At 42.5% G+C, this 23,308-nt stretch overlaps 1 protein-coding gene across 1 annotated transcript in view; it reads right to left on the bottom strand.

Moving 5' to 3' along the window:
- LOC124047680 (astrotactin-2-like) overlaps window positions 1–23,308 on the bottom strand; it is a 161,803-nt gene that overhangs the window by 89,790 nt on the left and 48,705 nt on the right. Inside the window, exon 2 of the mRNA XM_046367990.1 lies at window positions 7,477–7,664. Coding sequence (XP_046223946.1) covers window positions 7,477–7,664 — 188 coding nt within the window. The remainder of the gene's footprint in view (window positions 1–7,476; window positions 7,665–23,308) is intronic.

The raw sequence follows: 23,308 nt of genomic DNA, 5'->3' as shown, positions 1-23,308 counted from the left end.
TTATAGCCGCTACTGTTATAGCCTCGCTACTGTATATAGCCTCGCTAGTTATTTTTCACTGTCTTTTTACTGTTGTTTATATTTCTTTACTTACCTATTGTTCACCTAATACATTTTTTTTTGCACTGTTGTTTAAAGCCTGTAAGTAAGCATTTCACTGATTTGATTTGATACTGGTCTGTATCCATGTAGTCTGCCCTGCACGTGCTTGTGAATTGCAGCAGTCAAGCCTGAGGTGATTTACGATCTGTCAAGAAATGTCTACGAAAGTGCAAACCCTGTGCCACTGGTAGGTTATAATTCAATGAAATGTCGTTTTTTTAGCATTTCATGTAATGAAAACAAAGAAATGTATAGTAGATATAGTAGAGATGATAAGGGATGAGTGAGGAATGAGTCCAGCAAGCTAAAAATGAAATGAAATGGGTGTATGAATCACTGAGTCTTGGGTTAGAGGTACAGTGCATTCAGAAAGTATTCAGACCCTTTCCTTTTTTCCATATTTTGTTACTGTCACGAATCCCGCCGAAGATGGTGCCTCTTCCTGTTCGGGCGGCGCTCGGCGGTCGTCGTCGCCGGCCTAATAGCTGCCACCGATCCCCTTTTCTGTTTCATTTAGTTGTGTCTGATTAGTTGCACCTGTTTCGTGTTTAGGTTTTGGTTGTGGGCTATTTAAACCCAGTAGGCCCGCCGGCTTTTGTGCTTTTGGGCTTATTTTTCTGTTTATGGTGTTTGATTATTTTGTGGTATTCATTTTACCGATCAGTTTCGTCCTGTTTGTTTGGACTGGGTCTTTACGCACCCTTGCGTGTGTGGCGTGACCGTCTCTCTGGTTTTTTGGAAAATAGAGATCCACATCTTTTGAACTACCCTGCTCTCTGCACCTGACTCCTCCACCTACTACTTATAGAAGCCTTGACAGTTATGTTAGAGCCTTATTCTAAAATGTATTAAATAAATGTTTTGCCTCATCAATCTACACACATTTCCCCATAATGAGAAAGTGAAAACAGGTTATTATAAATGTTTGCAAATGTATAAAAAATAACAAACATAAACACCTTATTTACATAAGTATTCAGTCCCTTTGCTATGAGAGCTGAAATTGAGCTCTAGTACATCCTGTTTCTATTGCTAATCCTAATCCAACTTGATACACCTGTGGTAAATTCAATTGATTGGACATGATATGTAAATGCACACAACTGTCTATATAAGGTCCCACAGTTGGCATTGCATGTCAGAGCAAAAACCAAACCATGAGGTCAGGGAGGTGACCAAGGCCTCGATGGTCATTCTGACAGAGCTCTAGAGTTCCTCGGTGGAGATGGGAGAACCTTCCAGAAGGACAACCATCTCTGCAGCACTTCACCAATCAGAAGCCACTCCTCAGTAAAAGGCACATGACAGCCCGCTTGGAGTTTGCCAAAAGACACCTAAAGGACTCTCAGACCATGAGAAACAATATTCTTTGGTCTGATGAAACCAATATTGAACTCTTTGGCCTGAACGCCAAGTGTCAAGTCTGGAGGAAACCTGGCACCATCAGGTGAAGCACGGTGGTGGCAGCGGCATGCTGTGGGGATGTTTTTCAGCAGCAGGGACTGGGAGACACCTCAGGATCGAGGGAAGAATGTATGGAGCAAAGTACAGAGATCCTTGTTGAAAATCTACTCCAGAGCGTTCAGGACCTCAGACTGGGGGTGAAGGTTCACCTTCCAACAGGACAACAAACCTAAGGACGCAGCCAAGACAACGCAAGAGTGGCTTCGGGACAAGTTCCTGAATGTCCTTGATAGGCCCAGCCAGAGCCTGGACTGGAACCTGATCGAACATCTCTGGAGAGACCTGAAAATAGCTGTGCAGCGATGCTCCCCATCCAACCTGACAAGAGCTTGAGAGGATCTGCAGAGAAGAATGGGAGAAACTCCCCAAATACAGGTGTGCTAAGCCTGTAGCGTCATACCCAAGAAGACTCATGGCTGTAATTGAAAGCGCAAATATTTATGTAATTGTTGAGGTATTGCAATAAAAATATTGATTTTCAAATAAAGAATTGTAAATGCATTTTTTTGTACATTTGTGCATTTATGTTTGATTAAGATGGGACAATGAGTGCACTTTGATAGCCTACACAATAATTATTCAAGGTACTGGTGATTTCTGGGTTCTTTGAGGTGCACAGCATTTTCAGATGACAACAAAAGTATCATGATGAAGTTTGGTGAAGAAATCTTTAATATATAAACACTCATTTTTTAGTGTCATAAGGTCCTTAACAGAGAATGTCACAGCCATAACGGTACATTTTCCTCTAAAATATATATTACAATTTGTATATTTTCTTCATTGTTGTTTTAGTGTGCAGCCAAGCTTTACTTTCAAATTGGCATAAATTCATATTTGACCCTAAAACTTTGAGATTCACAGACTTTTGTCTATGTGTCTGCTCTCCCAAAAATGTCTGTCCATTTACATCACATCCAAAACGCAAGTTGTTGTTGTTCCGATTCTTCAAAGTAGTATGACTTATAATTTTGTAATTATGTGTCAACACTTCCCCTATAAAGGGTTCTATAAATATACACAATAACATTTTGTTTATGCTTGATAAGTCAGTTCTGTGACGCTGGAATTGTGTCCCATTCAGTATACCACCTGTCCTCCAAATGAACCGAAACGTGTCATTTATGTGAGAAATGTCCGCCCTACCACCACTATGGCTGACAACAAATAGTTTATTTATTTTTGAAACTAGACAAGAGGATCCTTACTATGCCAGAAACAGATCTACATACCTAGTCCTCATATCCTTATGCAAGTCTTAGCTCAAGATTCCTACATCATGAATGGGTTCTGTTCTGGCCGGAAGGGAACAGAAATTGCTCTCTCTCTCTTTCTCTCTCTCTCGCCGGGTGGTTTTGTTTAATGCACGGGCAGTACATCTCGCATGCCTGATCAAACAGCCACTGCGACTCTTTTGTGGCGGCAAAGTGGTTAGCGCTAGGTGTTAATAATTCCACGCACCACACTTCCTTCCCGCGCTCCGAGGGGAATGTAAAAGGATCTGTCAGAAACTGATTCATCACTATCGATTCCATTTAATTCATATGTGTGCATGAATGGCTCTGTCAGATGGGAGGGAAAACATTCTAAAGTAGGCTTTTGTTTCCTCTCCTTCCAGTTCCTTCTCTTTTTGAGAGCCGAAAATTATAGCTTGGAAATAGCTGCTCTTCAATGTTTTCAAATGATCTCCCCACAGCCTTTGCACAATAATAGAAGTATGAAGGCCACCAGAGCAACTGGGTTTACACATAATGCCCAATTACTGGTAAACGGCATGGATCAATGGTAATGACAAGGGAGTGCAAAGCAAGCCATCCTCTTCTCAGTCCCTATGTTAAACCTACCAAGGTGCTTCCGAAGCTATTAGTACATGTTAATAACACAGTAGTGGGCTGATTTCCAATGGGCTTATTCAGGCTTTATAACTATAGGTCAGTGTTATCCTGACACCTGTCAGCAAACGCCCCAAGGTAACCACCCAAAGAGGAGTGAAAAACAAAAGCCTAGCCGACCACCACTACATTCAGTGTGGTACCTTTAATGCGAGTGTTTGATAACTCCATGTCGAGGATGAGAGCAAAAATCAATGGCGTCCCATAAAGCCCTCCAGGCAAGGCAGCTGGAACAAACACAACATTAGCCATGCAGGGAGCGGAGCTGCTGTAAACGCTTATGTAAAGGGAGCAGACGAGTGCTGGCGCATGCTAATGTTCCCCCGTACAACCAGACCGGCTCGGACCAGGCCAGACGGGGGGTGACTGAGGCGTGGGAGGTCATGACGGAGGGTCTGAGTCAGGACTGATCAAGCTAGGGGCTCTAAGTCTGACTGATCCTGGTTGACCAGCCTCATAGCACCAGGACAATTCTTGGTAACGGCAGAAAACTTGCCTTGAATTAATAGTCAATGGTTTTAAATATGCCAGTGAGCAGTCAACATAGAGCAAAGGAAAGCATGGCCATCTTGACCACATGTCTATACTGCATACCAATTCAAAGGTATAAATACATTTTTCCTGAGGGGCCATTTCTCTCAAGGCGTAATTTATGCATGTGTCATGTACCCTTTTCCCTAATCAAATCTTTCCAAATAACTAGAAGAGTTAAGAGAGGCTAATGAGAGAAGTTGGTCGTGGAAGCACAGGTGGGAGCCAAATTAAATCACATTCTGGGCAGCTAATGGCCACAGGGCCACATGGTTGAGACCCATGATCCGACTCTACTTTTTCTTCATTGAATAACACAACATTTACCTTTTGGCCCTCATGTCCGTAATTTTAACAACCTGTATTGAAATCCCTTATTTACTTATGAGTAAGAGGAAGCTCATTATCTGAATCGCTAGCTCGTACAGCTGGCAGCAGCCTATGATCTGAAACACAGCGAAGGTCTAAGTGAAACCTATAAAATTATCATTATCCTGGCGTTCCTTCGCTAGTTCGACATGATTGACAAGCCAGCCAATTAGAGAGGAAGAATGTTCCTGAAGTGAGTTTAATGCGACGCCCGAAGCTTCTTGAAAGCAGCTTCAATTGTTGTATTTTGTGCTGTTTTTGGGATTGCAGTTCAAATAAGGGAATGTGTATTGGGGGGGAATTGTAGTTGGATGTTAATGTTAAGATCATATTCCGCATGTCTATGTTCTCATTGATATGGTAATAGGGATATACAAATATTAACTATGATCACTGTAGTGTAAAAGTTTACTTTGAAAACAAGAGTAATTGTGTTTTTATTTAGCACACAAAACTGCATATTTAACTTGTCAGGGATTAAAAGTTATGCGCTTGGAAACTTCACTTTGCAACTAAGTTGAACAGAAGGCAACGTTTCTACCGTCTAAAGATCTCAAATCACTGCCCTTCACTGCTATTGTATAAAACGGTGGTCTTCCATTAACGGGTACGGTAAGTAGAAATGAAAGATTTGCGAAGGACAGTTGTTATAAAACCCTGAAGGTCTGCTGAAAGTAACGCATCCCCTGGGGCAGGAAATGTGCCCTTGTGAGCTCCATACCGCACATTATTTAAGGTGATATGATGCTTAATGTGAACCCACTGTCCTTGAATAAAGACACATGAGACTGGGGAAGGTCTGACCATTAAACATACACATTAATCCGGGAAGTTACTAAGAATTTAAGCTGGAAAGCATTACCTTTATTATATTGTATTACATACATTTTAACCGTATTTCACAATCCCATCTGTCACATTGACTGATTGGAATCATGCACAAGTTGCAAGGACATACCCATTCCCTGCGTCAATGTTTCTTTTGGAACTCGATCTAACATAGCATATAGACAGCAAAAAAGTGCAGAACTGAAAGAGTAACATTGAGGGTATATTGGTTTGTCAATTATATGTATCTATATTTCTGCAATTGATTTAGTGTGGAAGAACTCCAGAGCACACAATCTCAATGTAATTTACACAAAAATGTTATATTAACACAAATAACAAAAGCATTTCAATTCCAACAATATGGACGATCAACACAAATCAGAATAAACTGCACGATCAATGCAGAGTTCCATGTCAATAAGATGTCTTTCCCGCATACATGTCAGTATTGAGATCTGCCTCTCCCTGACTGAGACGGTGATGTCCACAGCAGGCTGAGGGAGGTCTGTTTTGGAGAGACTAAATGTAGGAGGAATGGAGAGAGTGAGAAATAGACAGCTCAATGCCAAAAGAATAGAGTACTCCGACTTGAACCTGCCACAGAACTGACAGAATTACACTTAATGATGCTCACTCAAAGAGCCAGGAGACATCCTGGGCCCAGAGGCCACATGTGTACACCTTGACTCCTCATCCCAGCCAGATCTACACTAGATGGGTAAAAGTATGTGGATACCTGCTTGTTGAACCTGCTTGTTGAACACTTAATTCCAAAATCATGGGTATTAATATGGAGTTGGTCCCCCCTTTGCTGCTATAACAGCCTCCACTCTTCTGGGAAGGTTGTCCACTAGACGTTAGAACATAGCTGTGGGGACTTGCTTCCATTCACAAGAGCATCAGTGACGTTGGGCACTGATAGTGTGCAATTAGGCCTGGCTCGCAGTCCGCGTTCCAATTCATCCCAAAGGTGTTCAATGGGGCAAATATCAGGGCTCTGTGCAGGCCAGGCAAGTTCCTCAATAACGACCTCGACAAACCATTTCTGTATGTAACCTCGCTTTGTGCACGGGGGCATTGTCATGCTGAAAACGTAAAGGGCTTTCCCCAAACTGTTACTCCAAAGTTGGAAGCACAGAGTCGTCTAGAATCTCATTGTATGCTGTAGTGTTAAGATTTCCCTTCTCTGGAGCTAAGGGGCCTAGCCCGAACCACAAAAAAACAGCCCCAGACCATTATTCCCCCCTCCACCAAACTTTACAGTTCGCACTATGCATTGGTGATCTTAGGCTTGTGTGTGGCTGCTTGGCCATGTAAACCCATTCATGAAGTTCCAAGTTCTTGTTCTTGTGCTGACGTTGCTTCCAGGGGCAGTTTGGAACTCGGTAGTGAGTGTTGCAACCAAGGACAGACAAGGTTTATGTGTTACACGCTGCGAGCTTGTGTGGCCTACCACTTTGCGGCTGAGCAGTTGCTGCTCCTAGACATTTCCACTTCACAGTAACAACACTTACAGTTCACCGGGGCAGCTCTAGCAGCGCTGAAATTTGACAAACTGACTTGTTGGAAAGGAAGCATCCTATGACGGTGCCACAGTGAAAGTCACTGAGCTCTTCAGTATGGGCCATTCTACTGCCAATGTTTGTCTGTGGAGATCGCATGGCTGTGTGCTCGATTTCATACACCTGTCAGCAATTGGTGTGGCCGAACTAGCCGCATCCACAAATTTGAAGGGTTGTCCACATACCTTTGGCCATGTAGTGTACTTCCTCCCCCTTCCTTACTATTCAATATCCTTCCCCCATTTCACAGATGATGAGATTACACACAGACACACATGCCGCCATTCACATCAAGTCACAGTAGGAGTATCAAAAGAAAACCAAGAGCGGTGACTGAAAGCATGAAATAAGGTCTGCTCTGAGTCTGAACCCCCTTTAGATCACACAACCAGCTGACCTGGAATAACCTCTGGCGCATCACTCAGTAGAGTGATATCAGTAGAGCCTGCTGATGTTTATGCCCCAGAACAGTGCTGTGCTAGTCAGCAGAGGAACACACTGAGGGTGGGTGAGAGATTTGCAGACTAAAGCATATCAGTGCATTGGACAGCACGGATGGATGAGACACATGATACAGCAGTTCACCTGAGGACAGTGAGTCAACAGGCAAAGAAAAATGAGAGAGTGGTGAAGAGGTGGTAAGAGAGAGAAAGAGAGGATGTGGCGAGAGATATGAGGATGGGGTGTTGCGGGGTCAAGAGGGGGTAAGAGTGTGTGTTTCTTACCATAACAGAGATGTGCAGCAGGTGCATGTGTTCGTGCAGGACGTGAGCAGGCTCCTGGGCCGTGGGCACGGTTGTCTGTATCAGTTGCTCAGAGTTGCTCATGGACACGTGGAAATACAGCGTTCCATTCTCCAGCCACTGCTGCTTCCAATGCACCTGAGAGATGTCTGCCCCCAAACCTGACATCTCTACAGATAGGAAGAGAAAGAAATAGATTTTGTGACAACCTTAAACAATTGACACTTTTAACAATTAACACGATTTATTTTGTGGGTGTGTGTATGTTTGCATCGGTATGTGTGTGGATGCGTGCATGCATGTGTGCATGTGTGCATGTGTGCTTGTTTATCTGTGTCTGAAAGACGCACATGAGCATTTGGGGAAATTGAACGGAAAGTTCAGGGGTGACTGAAGTCTGTGAAAAGTTTTGTATTAACATTCTAGTGAAGTGCTTGCTCTCTCTTAAGGTCAAGACTCGGCTGCTCCGTAGAGCTAGCTGTATCAACAGACACTCTTAGGAGGGATAAGGCTACATTTCTGTGCAATCCTACACTGTGTCAAATAGGTAGAGAGGTATTTGGGAACTGAATTGAATTTCCAAGCAGTTTACATGATATCTGTATAATGATGACTGCTTCCCAACCAATAAGTTAAAACTCTGCCGTTAATCCAGAATTGATTGATCAAAAACTCTAGGTCAGTAAAACGTCACGGGCCTAACAAACAACATTAATCATCATGGTGGATAGCTTAGACCTTTGCTTGCACACTCCCTGTTTGTATGAGCAGACTTAAAATCAGTAGCGTAGTAACTAATGGGGACAAGACAATGGGTATGCCATTCTGGTCGCTATCTGTCACCTAGGATTCAATTTTATTGTCAATAGCGGTTGAGAAAACGCTGCCTCGCTGTGCTCCGTCCTCTCGCTATCTCCACAAATCTTCAACAGTCCTGTAAACCTAATGAATACATTAGCGCGAACAGGCCATCAGCATTAACATAAAGAGCTACGACACCAGAGGGGAAGTGGATCAGTTAAAAAAGGAAAAAGAAAAGGCGCAACCTTGAAAAATGTAAACGAAGGCGGGTAAGATCGGACTCAGAGGGCAAATTGATGGGAGAGAAATAAAGCAGGCACGAAAATAACCAAGCTGGCCAGATAGGGATCAAAGCACAGGACTGTGACGCTATCGACAACTGGGGCTCCGCATCGCTGGGTACCGAGACAGCCTCTGGGAGCTATGTGCTTGATACAGTATTTGTCAGGGGTGGGTGACAAGGTCAGGGACAGGGGGACGGAGCTGCTCCCAGGCTAGTGGCAGGTACAGTATGAGGGATGGTATTCAGTGGTGCTGGTCATTAACCTACTGACTCTGGGGTCAGTGGACACAGCAGGAGAGGATTGCTCTGTGAGCTGCCCTCGTCACAGCCGCTCCAGTACAGGGCACAGACATACAATACATCAGGAGCACCACAGGGCTTTAAAGACCGGGAGAGAAGCAGAGTCACTTGATATGGTACAGTATGATAAGGAAGGCTGACACCACCGGTCTGGACTTCGACACAGACAGATATCTAGACGAGTTGTTTACAATTTCTTTTAAATGTATAACCTCACTTCTTTGGTGAAGTGAAACTTTATTAACAAAGAAAGCATGATCTACCAAGAACACTACAGCAGCAGTACAATCCACAGTGGATGATAATAGGACAAAAGTTATAGGCTAGGCTCCTCATGGGACAATCAGGTGAAAAGCTTTTCAAAAACCTTTCAAAAAGTAAGCTTTCAGCATCTTTCCTTATCATAAAAGGACAGCGTGGTACCAGTTCTGCTGACTGTACTGTCGTAGGATCAAAATGTGTAGGCTGTGAAATGTCAAGCACTCATCTAAAAGAACATCGCTGTGTGTTATCTGCAGCTTGTCATATTTGGAAATTGGGCTATTGACCCTGACAGAGGATGTGCTCCTGTGTGCAGGTCTAAAAATGAGGTGGCAATCATTAGAGGTGGCCTTTTTAAACCAATAGAGGGGGACAGATGTAAGAGAGACACTTTGGCTGCCAATCACTTGCTGACTTTAGAGCCTTATGTGGACTTTCTTTTGTATGCCTCTTCTTGGGAAAATTTAGTGGGCGGTCATGGTGGGTGTCATTTAGGTTCTAGTTTTTGCTGCTAGTCAGCTTTCAGTGGACTCTCCCATGAGTGTCTTTCAGAACCCTTCCTTAAACATCACCTCCTTTCTGTTTGAGCAACAATATGATGCTTTCTTGCTGGGGAACGTCACAAAATTCTATGAGTGTTGTTATTGGACAAACATCCAGGCGTTCACAGGATACAGAGGTTCAGCCGCAGGTCTTTTCGCCAATAACGACACACTGGCTTGTGTGTGTGTGTGTGTGTGTGTGTGTGTGTGTGTGTGTGTGTGTGTTTGCACACCTGTGTGTGGAAAGATGTTGTTGAAGCATGTACGCTCCCAGCAAGGGCATCAGGGATGGAACGTCTACCCTGAGGCATGCCATTGTACCCACAAGCCACTGAGAGCAGGGGAGAAGCGTGGCTGATTTGACACAAATAGAATGACAAAAGGTTCAACCACGAGAACAACCTTCTCAAGACCTCATGAGTGTGGCGAATGCCTTATCACGTCAACAGCAACCAAGGTACAAATAGGTACGAAGGTTACAGTCAAAGCCATTGGTTATTCATGGGACAAACCGAAAACAGACTAAAACTGAGTTACTCCATGGCCTTTTTCCACTTTAACTCGTGATCTCATTCAGCTCGCAGCACAGAGGGGGACGGGATTGTTTGGAGCTAGCCCAAATCCTTGATCAAACCCTGTTAATCTTGGCCGAGGCATCGGAAGGTAGCCCAGATGTCCCTGAGTGAAATCTACGGAACACTTGCTGTCAGCATAACACTTATTACCAGCACTGTGTACCCAAAGTGTCTCCACACGCAGGACCCATTCCCCCAGTCTCGGCAGAGCTGCAGTGACTGTATAATATTGTATTTCAGGTATTCATTTCCATTTTTTGCACGTGTTAGTGATCTATGTTGGGCATTTTGGAGAGACTAAATTGATCTAAAATCAACGTGCAAAGATTGAATTATGAAGGGGAATGGATAAATACACATGTATTATTTTACACTGAGTTTAATTTAAGATCATTTTCAAATGTAGCATCCAATTGAACTAATCCCTGATGCCTCGGCAGCAGCTAATGGGGATCCCTAATGGGGATCTATAATAAATACAAATACTGTGCCCTACATAGCTAAAAGAGTATGTGACTGTGTTCTCATGTCTGCTAACTTTACATAATTTACTCTATTCTGTGCTAAAATGAAATATCCTAGATCACAGCATTCAGTTTGTCAGCTGGCTGGCCTTTGTTTTGATGTTGAACTATGTTGTTATGAAACATAGGCCTGACCTTTAGCTTGCTTAACGCAATTGAAATTTCAACTTTCATTTAATTCTACAGTAAAAACAGTGACAGCAACTAAGTGAGGATTGGGTGTCATGTAGCCGAGGTGGATTCTGAAGAATGTGTGTTAAGGAATTGTAAGTAATAAGGACTATTCATCTATCTCTTTAGAAAAAATGAATAGCAGTAGCCCAAAGGCTGTAACAAAATACTATTGTTGTAAAGCAGAAAGGTTGTGGTTCTAAACACACACAGACAAGACAGATGCACACATATACAAATGGGAGTGAGATAAACAAAAACTAGCAGATGTTTGTGAGCTCTCTCTCTCTCTGACACACACACACAGACACACACACGCACGCACGCACGCACGCACGCACACACACACGCACACACACGCACACACACACACACACACACACACACACACACACACACACACACACACACACACACACACACACACACACACACACACACACACACACACACACACACACACACACTCTCCCCCCAAAGGTCGTTCTCATCAATTTAAAGGTGATCATAGCTGCATGTAGTCAGTAACTGTGTGGACTGACAGCACTGTGACAGTTTGTCAGTTCAGTAACAAGGCCGTGTCATCCCCGCTTACCCTGATGAAAGTTGGCACCCTAAAGGCACTTTGCGGCTTGTCATTGCCCATGTGGCATGGAAAGCCAGCCAGCAAGCCTTCCGATAATGCTGCTGCCTAGCCTTGAGCCTCAGCCTGCCATGCCTGTCACAATATTACGGGCAGCTGTACATTTAATAATTCATAAGCGAGGACAATGATAGACTTCCATAACCTTTGAGATTAATCTAAATATATCAGCTCCAAATGCAGAGGATAGAAGACGGTGACAGTCAGTGCCTCATCAGTACTGTCAGAGGCTATTACTAAATTCATTACACATACCAAACACATCTCACTGTGTTTAGGCTTTGACCTCGAAAATGTCCACTCTGAATGGCCTCACATTTGAAACAGAGTATTTAGAGTAAAGTCTAACACAAGAAAACTTACCCACATATTAGGGGGAAATGAATGAGCTCGTAGAAGTACATTTGATTAGTCAGTCACCAAATGGAGGGATGTCAAGTCTCCCATTCAGAAAATGCTAATGCCTGTAAAGAATGTACCAATTACCATTTCCAAACAAGTTGACGTGAGATATTGGGTATTTAGGCAAATACGGCATTACCGAAAGGCTGCTTCCCATTGAAATGAAACACTTAGCAACTTAATGTCACCCAGACATCTTATTATGCTCCCTAATTAAATAGTTGGCATTCATGGACGTAAAGGTCATTAAAAAATGCAAACAATAAAAAATGTATCGCGAGGAGAAGTAAGGCGCATTTTTCAAGGCATTGTAATATGTTAATTCCCGCTGGCGCCTTGGCACAGTCGGGTCATAACGTAGGGATCCCTAACACTGTGTGTCTGTGACAAAGGACTTATTGTTAATGAGGGTGGAGCAGCAGGGCTCGATTGGCGGAATATTTCTCCACAATGAGTCACCGCAGGACCAGGCCATTAGATAATCTACCATGCCATCTATGTGAAGAGAGTAATCATATCATCCCAGCCAGGACTGAACAGCTAATCATGTTACCCAGGGAGGGCGAGGGTGAGAAAGCGAGCGAGAGAGAGAGAGAAAGACAATAGAGATGAGGGAGGCCATCAATGTCATGTTCAGGTCCTGCCTAAGGACTACAACTGGCATGTCAGTGTCATTAAAGTCAAACATGGTGAGTCATCATTAATTAAGAGTCATCGAGACAAGCAACAAATACAAAGATTCATGGAGGTTATATAATAACGAGCCTGATGTTATTGTATTGTGATAAAGTAAGCTCATTGAAAAATCAGTAATTTAATATGTGCACAATAAAGATTCTCTAGTACATTTGTATACTTTTTGGCTAGAAGTTCTGAAAGTAGCTCGCACGAGCCATAAATGGCCCCGAAAATTGCATACGTCGTCACATATGTGGCGATATGTACACCTCGTCATTGTGCTCTCTTTCGCTCTGCTGCGTGTGCATCTTGCTAGCTGACACACTCAAATGGCGAGGGGCTAAAGCTCAATGGCTGGAACTTGAGTGGGAGAAAATGTATGGAAAATGGCACAGCTTCCAGAAAAACAGTCGCTTTCAAACTAGGGATTTCATGGCTAATTGAGGTAAGACAGTAATTCTGTTCATAGATTGTCCATGTATGAACTACACATTGACACATCCATCCCAAAGCAGGAGGTTTAAAAAAAGACATAGTAGTCGCCAAAGTTCCAGAGTCTTTAAATCTACATCACAGGCAAATGTAATCAGGACTGTAACAATATACCATAAAATGATCTGATATGACGTGGTCATATTCCCTTATATGTAATGGACATATGACATGGCCATTGCACAAAGACAGTCAATAGTACCGTCTGTCTCCTGGATAAAAAGGTCTGTCACCAGGTGTCTCTCCCTGTCCTAAGGGTCTTTGAAGGCTCCTTCTGCTGTGACAGCTGTCTTTAGACAGTCAGCACAGCGGTATCCAATTCTGACGACTCATCACTTCCTAGTGGATGACCTGGTCCTGACCTCTGTACCACCCGGACGCCATCACCATCTGACATCTCCACAGATGCATTTTTAAAGCCACCCAAGCCTAATCATCTTAGCAATGCACTGCTAAATTACTGCAGCAACACCGACAGTGTGATTCCACCAAGACATATTCACGCTGAAATGTATCTGTCCAATGCCACAGAATGTATTTTGCGCATCTCGCTATTGCTGATGAGGTACAACGGACAGCAATCACTTTAAATAGAAAGAAAAGTAAGTAACGTGGGATCATTTGATTCTACCAGGGTCTAGGGGAGGGTCCGGTAAGAATCAGGTGTTAACAATCAGCCGAGCCAGTGGGACTGAAGGTCCATCTGTACCCCGGCGCCCACTCCTACTCCCACGCCAACTCAAACTGTGCTCAATCACAGAGCCAGCAGCTAGCCAGGGCAGTGCCCACCAGCTCCAGTAAAAACCAATCACATTTCAGACACTACTTAAAATGGTCCCTCATGGAGTGAACCTATCTGACTTATACTATAATATAGGTGCTTTATGACAACCAAGATAACAGGGGTAGAGAAAGACCTTATAGAGGTAAACGTAAAGATGAACTCAAGATTATGGCCTTTTGTGTAAAACTGGACAAGAGAAAAGACATTTATGATCATATACTCACACAAATACAACATACCCACATGTTTTTTGATAGGCTAGAAACCACAACAGATCCTGGGTTCTTGATGATCACTTCCCATTCATTAGAACGTAGATGTAGACAAGTGCATAGACGCCCATGAATTAGAGAGCAGGATGAGTGTTTGGTTTACGGTAGAACTGACTCATCTTTGGGAGTTTGTTGTGACAGAGAACATAGAGTAGAGTAAACTAAATGTGGCCTGCTATCAACCGCTGCTGCTGTGCCCTATGTATCTCTCTCCTCTATAGTGAACACACACACTCCTCCGAGCCCATCGCTCTGCCTCTAGCCCAGCAGCCCAAGGTCACCTCTGTTTTACATCTAATAATAAGCCACCACACCTTAACAACGCTGTAAAACCCAAAGTGCCCACCACATTATGAGATTTAATATGCAATTGAGTCATAATATAATTTGGTTTCGGCCAAAAACCCTATTCTTACAAGGGAAATTAGTGTCATTATCCAAAACAATGCCACTCTAATTTATGTGCGGATCTATAAATGGTTTGTCTCATGCTATTTGGGATTAGGGAGGCAGCGAGCCAAAAAGGGCCTAATGTATTTAAAGTGACACATTAACTGGATAAACATTCCCCTTATCTACAGAGTACATATACTTTTTTTTAAACAGTCCAATCCTATTAAAGGGGCCATTCTCCAACTGATTGCACCATCTCCTGCTCTCCCGTGCCTGCCGTCAACCCCCTGCTAAAGAGTGAAGCCGGGGGGGGGGGTAATCATACACACATTGAGATTGACATATCCATTGTTCTGGGCCCTCCCCAATGAGACCTTGGTCAAATGTCTCTTTCTGTTCTGATCTCGTAGAGGATGAAATCCATTAGCAGGGATGGTGTAGTGTACTCCCTAGTGAGCAGGAGGACTTAGTGTCGATCCTGCAAAATGGACAGAATCTGTTGTGTACAGTAGAAGCCAGACACATGTAAGCGGTGTTACTGATAGCTACTGTGTAAGATGATTCATCAGCATGGGAGCATATGCTTCCCACTTCACAGAGAGAGTGAGGAGCATATGGCACCCCAAGGGGGCAACAGAAAAGGTGTAAGAACCTGCCTGTCCAAAACAGGATATTACGGTATGTGCCCTTCACCTCCAGAGAAGCAAAACACACTCAAGAGAAACAAAGAGCACGCACACGTACGCACACGTACACAGTGCAGTGTGAACCTTAGTGACTTGACACAAAGCTGGCCGAACAAGAGGTAGCTACAAACAAAACAGAGTTAAATGGTTCCAATCTGCAGTGAAGTGTTCATCCATGTTTTCGGGTAAGAGTTTAGCTACATTTTCAGATATAAGATTCAAATTTAGTCAGAAAGTTGTTTTTGTTGCAAGTTAAAGCGTAGTGTTAATATTCTTATTTGTATTTAACCTCACACAGAACCTGTTAGCGGGATGAAATTCGACAACATACGGTGATCGCTACATAAATAGTCATATTAAACATTCATGAAAATACAAGTGTCTCACAGGTTTCGAAAGCATAGAATCTTGCTAATCCAACTGCGTTGTCAGATTTAAAAAAGGATTTACTGCGAAAGAATACGATGCGATTATCTGAGGATAGATCCACATAAAAAACAACTATTTCAACCAGCACAGGCGTAACAAAATCACAAACTGCAATAAAATAAGTTGTTTACCTTTGATGATCTTCCTCTGCTTGCAATCCCAATGCTCATTGTTACACAATGAATGGTCTTTTGTTTGATAAAATCCATTTTTATAGCCTAACACAAAACATTTTGTAAACCGCTTGTGTCGTGAATTCCGTCTCATTCCATTTTCGACGACACATTCGAGGTAAATACACACACAAAACGTGACTTTTCCTTTTTTCATTGCAATCAACTGGTTTGTTTGTAACACAACCAAACCTGATGGGTCATTTCGCGGGACGTATTGACTGAAAGAAACCGATTTGAAGACAACAAGTAATGAAATCATTGTGCACAATGATAAGACCGCTGTTTCGTTGATTGACTGTATTTTTTTTGTAGTAAACTCCGGCGTAAAGAGGTTCATTCGCCATTGACGATTCATACCGGAAGGAGCAACAAATGTTAGGCACAGTATTGTTTTGGTAAAGCGTATATTCAGCTGTTTAAAGATCAATCAGGTTGGCTAATTAGTCAGGGAAAGCTAAATCTAAGTCTAGATATACAGATGTACACACAATTTTAGAAGAGATTTATCGGGGACGATTAATTTAGCTATTCCCTAATGGAGGAATATTTTTTGAACGGAGAGGACATCGTTTTGGACTGCTAAGTTCTTCTCATGCTAATGCCGTTGTTTGAAATTAATAATATAAAATATTATTTGTGAAATGAAATAGTCTATTTGAGGCTGTTGAGGGGAGGGCAGGCCCATAACAATGGCCAAAGTGGAATGGAGACAGTAGATACAGCTGGTCTGTTGTAATATAATAAAGACACTAGATATAGCTGAAATGTCATAATGTAAATGAGACAGTAAATCTAGCAGGTCTATAATAATATATTCAACCTTATGTTCCCTGTACTCTATATATACAGTGGAGCAAAAACTATTTATTCAGCCAACAATTGTGCAAGTGGAAAATAAGTATTTTGGGGGGGGGTGTGTTAGAATACCATTTTGGTATTTTGTATATAGTTATTCCATTCAAAATGTACAACTTCATCAATTTGGCCACTTGGGTACATTTGGGCTACTTGTGTGGGACACCTGAGTGACTTCATGATAAATGTCATGTAGAACACTCATTTTGGAAGTTATCATTCTGCAAATTTGCAGAATGATAAAAAATGATTAAAAAAAGTACTGTTGCCCTCTTATGTTTTTCACTGAAATTGTCCCCATCATCCTATCTAAATGATTGGTTTGTCTTGTTCATTTTAAAGATGATACAACAATAAAAAGAAAAAACTTATGTTTTTTTCATTGTATTATCCAAACCAGATCTATTGTGTTATATTCTCCTACATTCACTTCACATTTACACAAACTTCAGAGTGTTTTCGTGCAAATGGTACCAAGAATATGCATATCCTTGCTTCTGTGCCTGAGCTAGAGGCAGTTAGATTTGGGTACATGTCTAGACAATAGTGACCCATCCACTTAGCTAGATGTGGCTGGGGGGTGGTTATAGCATTTCCTTCACATGACCCATCAATTTAGGTAAGTGTCATCTAATAATGCTCAAATATTTTTATCCGGACACTTTGTTTTTGATATTGGTACTATGCAAGTAACCATTTCACTGTACTATTTACACCTGCTGTATCTGTGCACGTGACAAATAAGATACAAACACATATTTTATTTGATATAGTGTGTGTTTATAATGTGATATAATGTGAAGAACAACATGACCTGAACCAAAGTCAGATTAGGATATAGGCCAAGGACAAGAATGTGTATTTTTACCTGGATTATTTTGCTATTGTAGGCTACTACTTTTACCACTTTTAGTCTCGAAATCATTGGTTGTTTTCTAAACTACTCACTCTGTTTAGCACATGGCCTCACATCTGAATCCTTAAATAGATGGGTGGGGCTAAGGTGTAAGAGGGTGTGAACAATGCTGAATGGCTGTAGACAAAGAAGAGCTCTCCAGTAGGTGTACTAGAACATCCAATGGCCTTTTTCTCAAAAGTGGGGTTACAAGTTTAGAAAATTTCAAAGCAGAATTATTTGCCCCATTGTTCCTCAACTGCAGTTTATGTTATAACATTCTAGCTCAGAGTATCTACCGTTATCCAATGTAAAAAACATAATTTCAAATTTTGCTACATAAGACCATATAGAGTTGGTCAGTCACATATGTATTGCGATTCAATACTGTGATAATATAGTGCGACTCCATATGATCTTAGTACTCAGACCCCTTAATATTTTTCCATATTTTGTTACGCTACAGCCTTATTCTAAAATTGATTTAAAAAAAATAATCTTCATCAATCTACACACAATACCCAATAATGACAAAGCAAAAAAAGGTTTTTAGAAATGTTTGCAAATGTGTTTTTATTTTTTATAATGAAATATCACATTTACATAAGTATCCAGACCCTACTTTGTTGAAGCACCTTTGGCAGCGATTACATCCTTGAGACTTATTGGGTATGAAGCTACAAGCTTGGCACACGTGTAGTTGGGCAGATTCTCCCATTCTTCTCTGCAGATCATCTCAGTTTCATCAGACTAGACAATCTTGTTACTCATGGTCTGAGAGTCTTTAGGTCCCTTTTGGCAAACTCCAAGCGGGCTGTCATGTGACTTTTACTGAGGAGTGGCTTCTGTCTGGCCACTCTACCATAAAAGCCTGATTGGTGGAGTGCTGCAGAGATGGTTGTCCTTCTGGAAGGTTCTCCCATCTCCACAGAGGAACTCAAACTCTGTCAGAGTGACCATCGGGTTCTTGGTCACCTCCCAGACCAAGGCCCTTCTCCCCCGATTGCTCAGTTTGGCCGGGCGGACAGCTCTAGGAAGAGTCTTGGTGGTTCCCAACTTCTTCCATTTAAGAAAGATGGAGGCCACTGTGTTCTTGGGGACCTTCAATGCTGCAGATATTTTTGGTACTCTTCCCCAGATCTGTGCCTTGGCAAAATCCTGTCTCAGAGCTCTTGGGAAAATTTCCTTGACCTCATGGCTTGGTCTTTGCTCTGGCATGCAGAGACCTTATAGACGTAGACAGGTGTGTGCCTTTCCAAATCATGTCCAATCAATTTAATTTACCACATATGGACTCTAATTAAGTTGTAGAAACATCTCAAGGATGATAAACGGAAACAGGATGCACCTGAGCTAAATTTCAAGTCTCATAGCAAAGGGTCTGAATACTTATGTAAATAAGGTATTTATTTTTAATACTTTTGCAAAAAATTCTAAAAACCTGTTTTCGCTTTGTCATTATGGGGTATTGTGTGTAGATTATTGCTGAGTTTAAAAAAATATTGATTAAGGCTGTAACGTAACAAAATGTGGGAAAAGTCAAATGGGTCTGAATTCTTTCAGAGGGCACTGTATGTCTGCTGCAGAGGGACAAGAGAAAGCCATGAGAAAACTAGTTTTGATCAGTCAAGGAAATACAAATGCTGAAAACAAATTGGCTCCCTTTTTAAAAAGAGGATGGAGAACAAGCTATGAAGGGAAAATACTGGAAAATAATACTGCAATGATTCAAATAATAAATAAAGTAATATCCCATAAGTAACTGTATCAATTCTTTCCTCCATCACTAGATTACATTACTGTATGCTTATTCAGAACACTACTATTGTATTTTCAATTAAGTGACATTATCAGCTCTGAAAGAAAGAGTGTGAGGATATATCAGCTCAAAGGGAAATGATATGACATAGGATATGATGAATAAGAAACTGCCATGGAGCACATCGCTCAAAACGTAGTCCAGTGCTTCACCAAAGGGAATTTTACCTGTAACAGAAATGGTAAAGCTCACATAGATACGTAGATGCTGCCTCCATGTCTTTTAGCATGTAGCATGTGTTAAACATTATTAATATATATCCTGTGTAACATAATGGATCCATTGTTCTGTAGCTTCACTTTGCGTACACTATTGGAGATTCTCACCATACTGTAGTGTGGTTAAATAATTGTATGGCTAATATGAATGTATATTACCCCTTGGAAAATATACTACTTGCTTAGCACTTTGAATACACAGTAACAACTCTGCTAAAAGAGTGGGCTCTTGTTTGATTACAGGGTAAGATTTATAATTTATACATTTTATCAGCATATCGATTGCGCAAACAGGGGTGGAAAAACCTTGGATCATTGTTACTCTAACTTCCGCGACGCATATAAGGCCCTGCCCCGCCCCCCTTTCGGAAAAGCTGACCACGACTCTATTTTGCTGATCCCTGCCTACAGACAGAAACTAAAACTAGAGGCTCCCACGCTGAGGTCTGTCCAACGCTGGTCCGACAAAAGCTGACTCCACACTCCATGACTGCTTCCATCACGTGGACTGGGATATGTTTCGTATTGCGTCAGATAACAATATTGACGAATACGCTGATTCAGTGTGCGAGTTCATTAGAACGTGCGTTGAAGATGTCATTCCCATAGCAACGATTAAAACATTCCCTAACCAGAAACCGTGGATTGATGGCAGCATTCACGTGAAACTGAAAGCGCGAACCACTGTTTTTAATCAGGGCAAGGTGTCTGGTAACATGACTGAATACAAACAGTGCAGCTATTCCCTCCGCAAGGCTATCAAACAAGCTAAGCATCAGTACAGAGACAAAGTAGAAACTCAATTCAACGGCTCAGACACAAGAGGCATGTGGCAGGGTCTACAGTCAATCACGGACTACAAGAAGAAATCCAGCCCAGTCACGGACCAGGATGTCTTGCTCCCAGGCAGACTAAATAACTTTTTTGCCCGCTTTGAGGACAATACAGTGCCACTGACACAGCCTGCAATGAAAACATGCGGTCTCTCCTTCACTGCAGCCGAGGTGAGTAAGACATTTAAACGTGTTAACCCTCGCAAGGCTGCAGGCCCAGACGGCATCCCCAGCTGCGCCCTCAGAGCATGCGCAGACCAGCTGGCCAGTGTGTTTACGGACATATTCAATCAATCCCTATACCAGTCTGCTGTTCCCACATGCTTCAAGAGGGCCACCATTGTTCCTGTTCCCAAGAAAGCCAAGGTAACTGAGCTAAACAACTACCGCCCTGTAGCACTCACTTCCGTCATCTTGAAGAGCTTTGAGAGATTCGTCAAGGACCATATCACCTCCAACCTACCTGACACCCTAGACCCACTCCAATTTGCTTACCGCCCAAATAGGTCCACAGACGATGCAATCTCAACCACACTGCACACTGCCCTAACCCATCTGGACAAGAGGAATACCTATGTGAGAATGCTGTTCATCGACTACAGCTCGGCATTCAACACCATAGTACCCTCCAAGGTCGTCATCAAGCTCGGGACCCTGGGTCTCGACCCCGCCCTGTGCAACTGGGTACTGACTTCCTGACGGGCCGCCCCCAGGTGGTGAGGGTAGGCAACAACATCTCCTCCCCGCTGATCCTCAACACTGGGGCCCCACAAGGGTGCGTTCTGAGCCCTCTCCTGTACTCCCTGTTCACCCACGACTGCGTGGCAACGCACGCCTCCAACTTAATCATCAAGTTTGTGGACGACATAACAGTGGTAGGCTTGATTAACAACAACGACGAGACGGCCTACAGGGAGGAGGTGAGGGCCCTCGGAGTGTGGTGTCAGGAAAATAACCTCACACTCAACGTCAACAAAACTAAGGAGATGATTGTGGACTTCAGGAAACAGCAGAGGGAACACCCCCCTATCCACATCGATGGAACAGTAGTGGAGAGGGTAGCATGTTTTAAGTTCCTCGGCGTACACATCACAGACAAACTGAATTGGTCCACTCACACAGACAGCATCGTGAAGAAGGCGCAGCAGCGCCTCTTCAACCTCAGGAGGCTGAAGAAATTTGGCTTGTCACCAAAAGCACTCACAAACTTCTACAGATGCACAATCGAGAGCATCCTGGCGGGCTGTATCACCGCCTGGTGCGGCAACTGCTCCGCCCTCAACCGTAAGGCTCTCCAGAGGGTAGTGAGGTCTGCACAACGCATCACCGGGGGCAAACTACCTGCCCTCCAGGACATCTACACCACCCGATGTTACAGGAAGGCCATAAAGATTATCAAGGACATCAAGCACCCGCGCCACTGCCTGTTCACCCCGCTATCATCCAGAAGGCGAGGTCAGTACAGGTGCATCAAAGCTGGGACCGAAAGACTGAAAAACAGCTTCTATCTCAAGGCCATCAGACTGTTAAACAGCCACCACTAACATTGAGTGGCTGCTGCCAACACACTGACACTGACACTGACTCAACTCCAGCCACTTTAATAATGGGAATTGATGGGAAATGATGTAAATATATCACTAGCCACTTTAAACAATGCTACCTTATATAATGTTACTTACCCTACATTATTCATCTCATATGCATACGTATATACTGTACTCTATATCATCGACTGCATCCTTATGTAATACATGTATCACTAGCCACTTTAACTATGCCACTTTGTTTACATACTCATCTCATATGTATATACTGTACTCGATACCATCTTCTGTATCTTGCCTATGCTGCCCTGTACCATCACTCATTCATATATCCTTATGTACATATTCTTTATCCCCTTACACTGTGTATAAGACAGTAGTTTTGGAATTGTTAGTTAGATTACTTGTTGGTTATTACTGCATTGTCAGAACTAGAAGCACAAGCATTTCGCTACACTTGCATTAACATCTGCTAACCATGTGTATGTGACAAATAACATTTGATTTGATTTGAAAACTATAGCCCTTACAAACGGCCTTCCTTTAAATATACTACTACTACTAACATTTATGGCCTAGCGTTAAATGTGTTTAGGTAGCACTACAGTACAAAATGCTGCTGACTTCTGCTCACTATATTGCAAATGCTAAAAGCCATGTAATAATGCTACCAGCAATCAATTGGAAGCGAGGTACTATAAAATGCATACTTTTTGTCCCATCTGTGTTTTGAGTGGGAGTACGGTAGTAGTTTGGTAAAGGAGCTTTTTCTTTGCTTTTTGACAAGTAACTATCAAAAACCTATCATTTGGAATGTATATGTTCCAGGTAGTAATCATAGGTACAAGTGCATCATTATTGGAGGAGAGTTAGTAATTGTTACTGACTGAACATATTTGTCACCACTGAGCACACAGTCAAAAACAGCACTTTTCATTCCATTTCCTGAGAAATCTGGAACTTTTTGAAACCCCTAGAAGCTGAATTTGATCCTTTTTCGTGCTGATTCCCCAAAAGGAGACACTTACTGTAATTGCAATTTTCAATGTCATTTTGGGGGTCTTTTTTAATAAACTGAAAGTGTGGGAACTTTAACGATTTGAGTGCTTCCATAGCAATTTGTCATAAATATCAGAACATGACAACAAAGGAAACAAAGCTCTAACATTTTCAAAGCTGTTCTGACTGCTTTTTCACGGCCCTAGCAAATTAGGAAAACAAAGACTGGAATTCTT

Source organism: Oncorhynchus gorbuscha, linkage group LG11 (assembly GCF_021184085.1).
Source record: "Oncorhynchus gorbuscha isolate QuinsamMale2020 ecotype Even-year linkage group LG11, OgorEven_v1.0, whole genome shotgun sequence".
NCBI classification, from domain to species: Eukaryota; Metazoa; Chordata; class Actinopteri; order Salmoniformes; family Salmonidae; genus Oncorhynchus; species Oncorhynchus gorbuscha.
The sequence above is the reverse complement of the archived record's forward strand: the minus strand, read 5'-3'. Positions and strand labels throughout refer to the sequence as shown.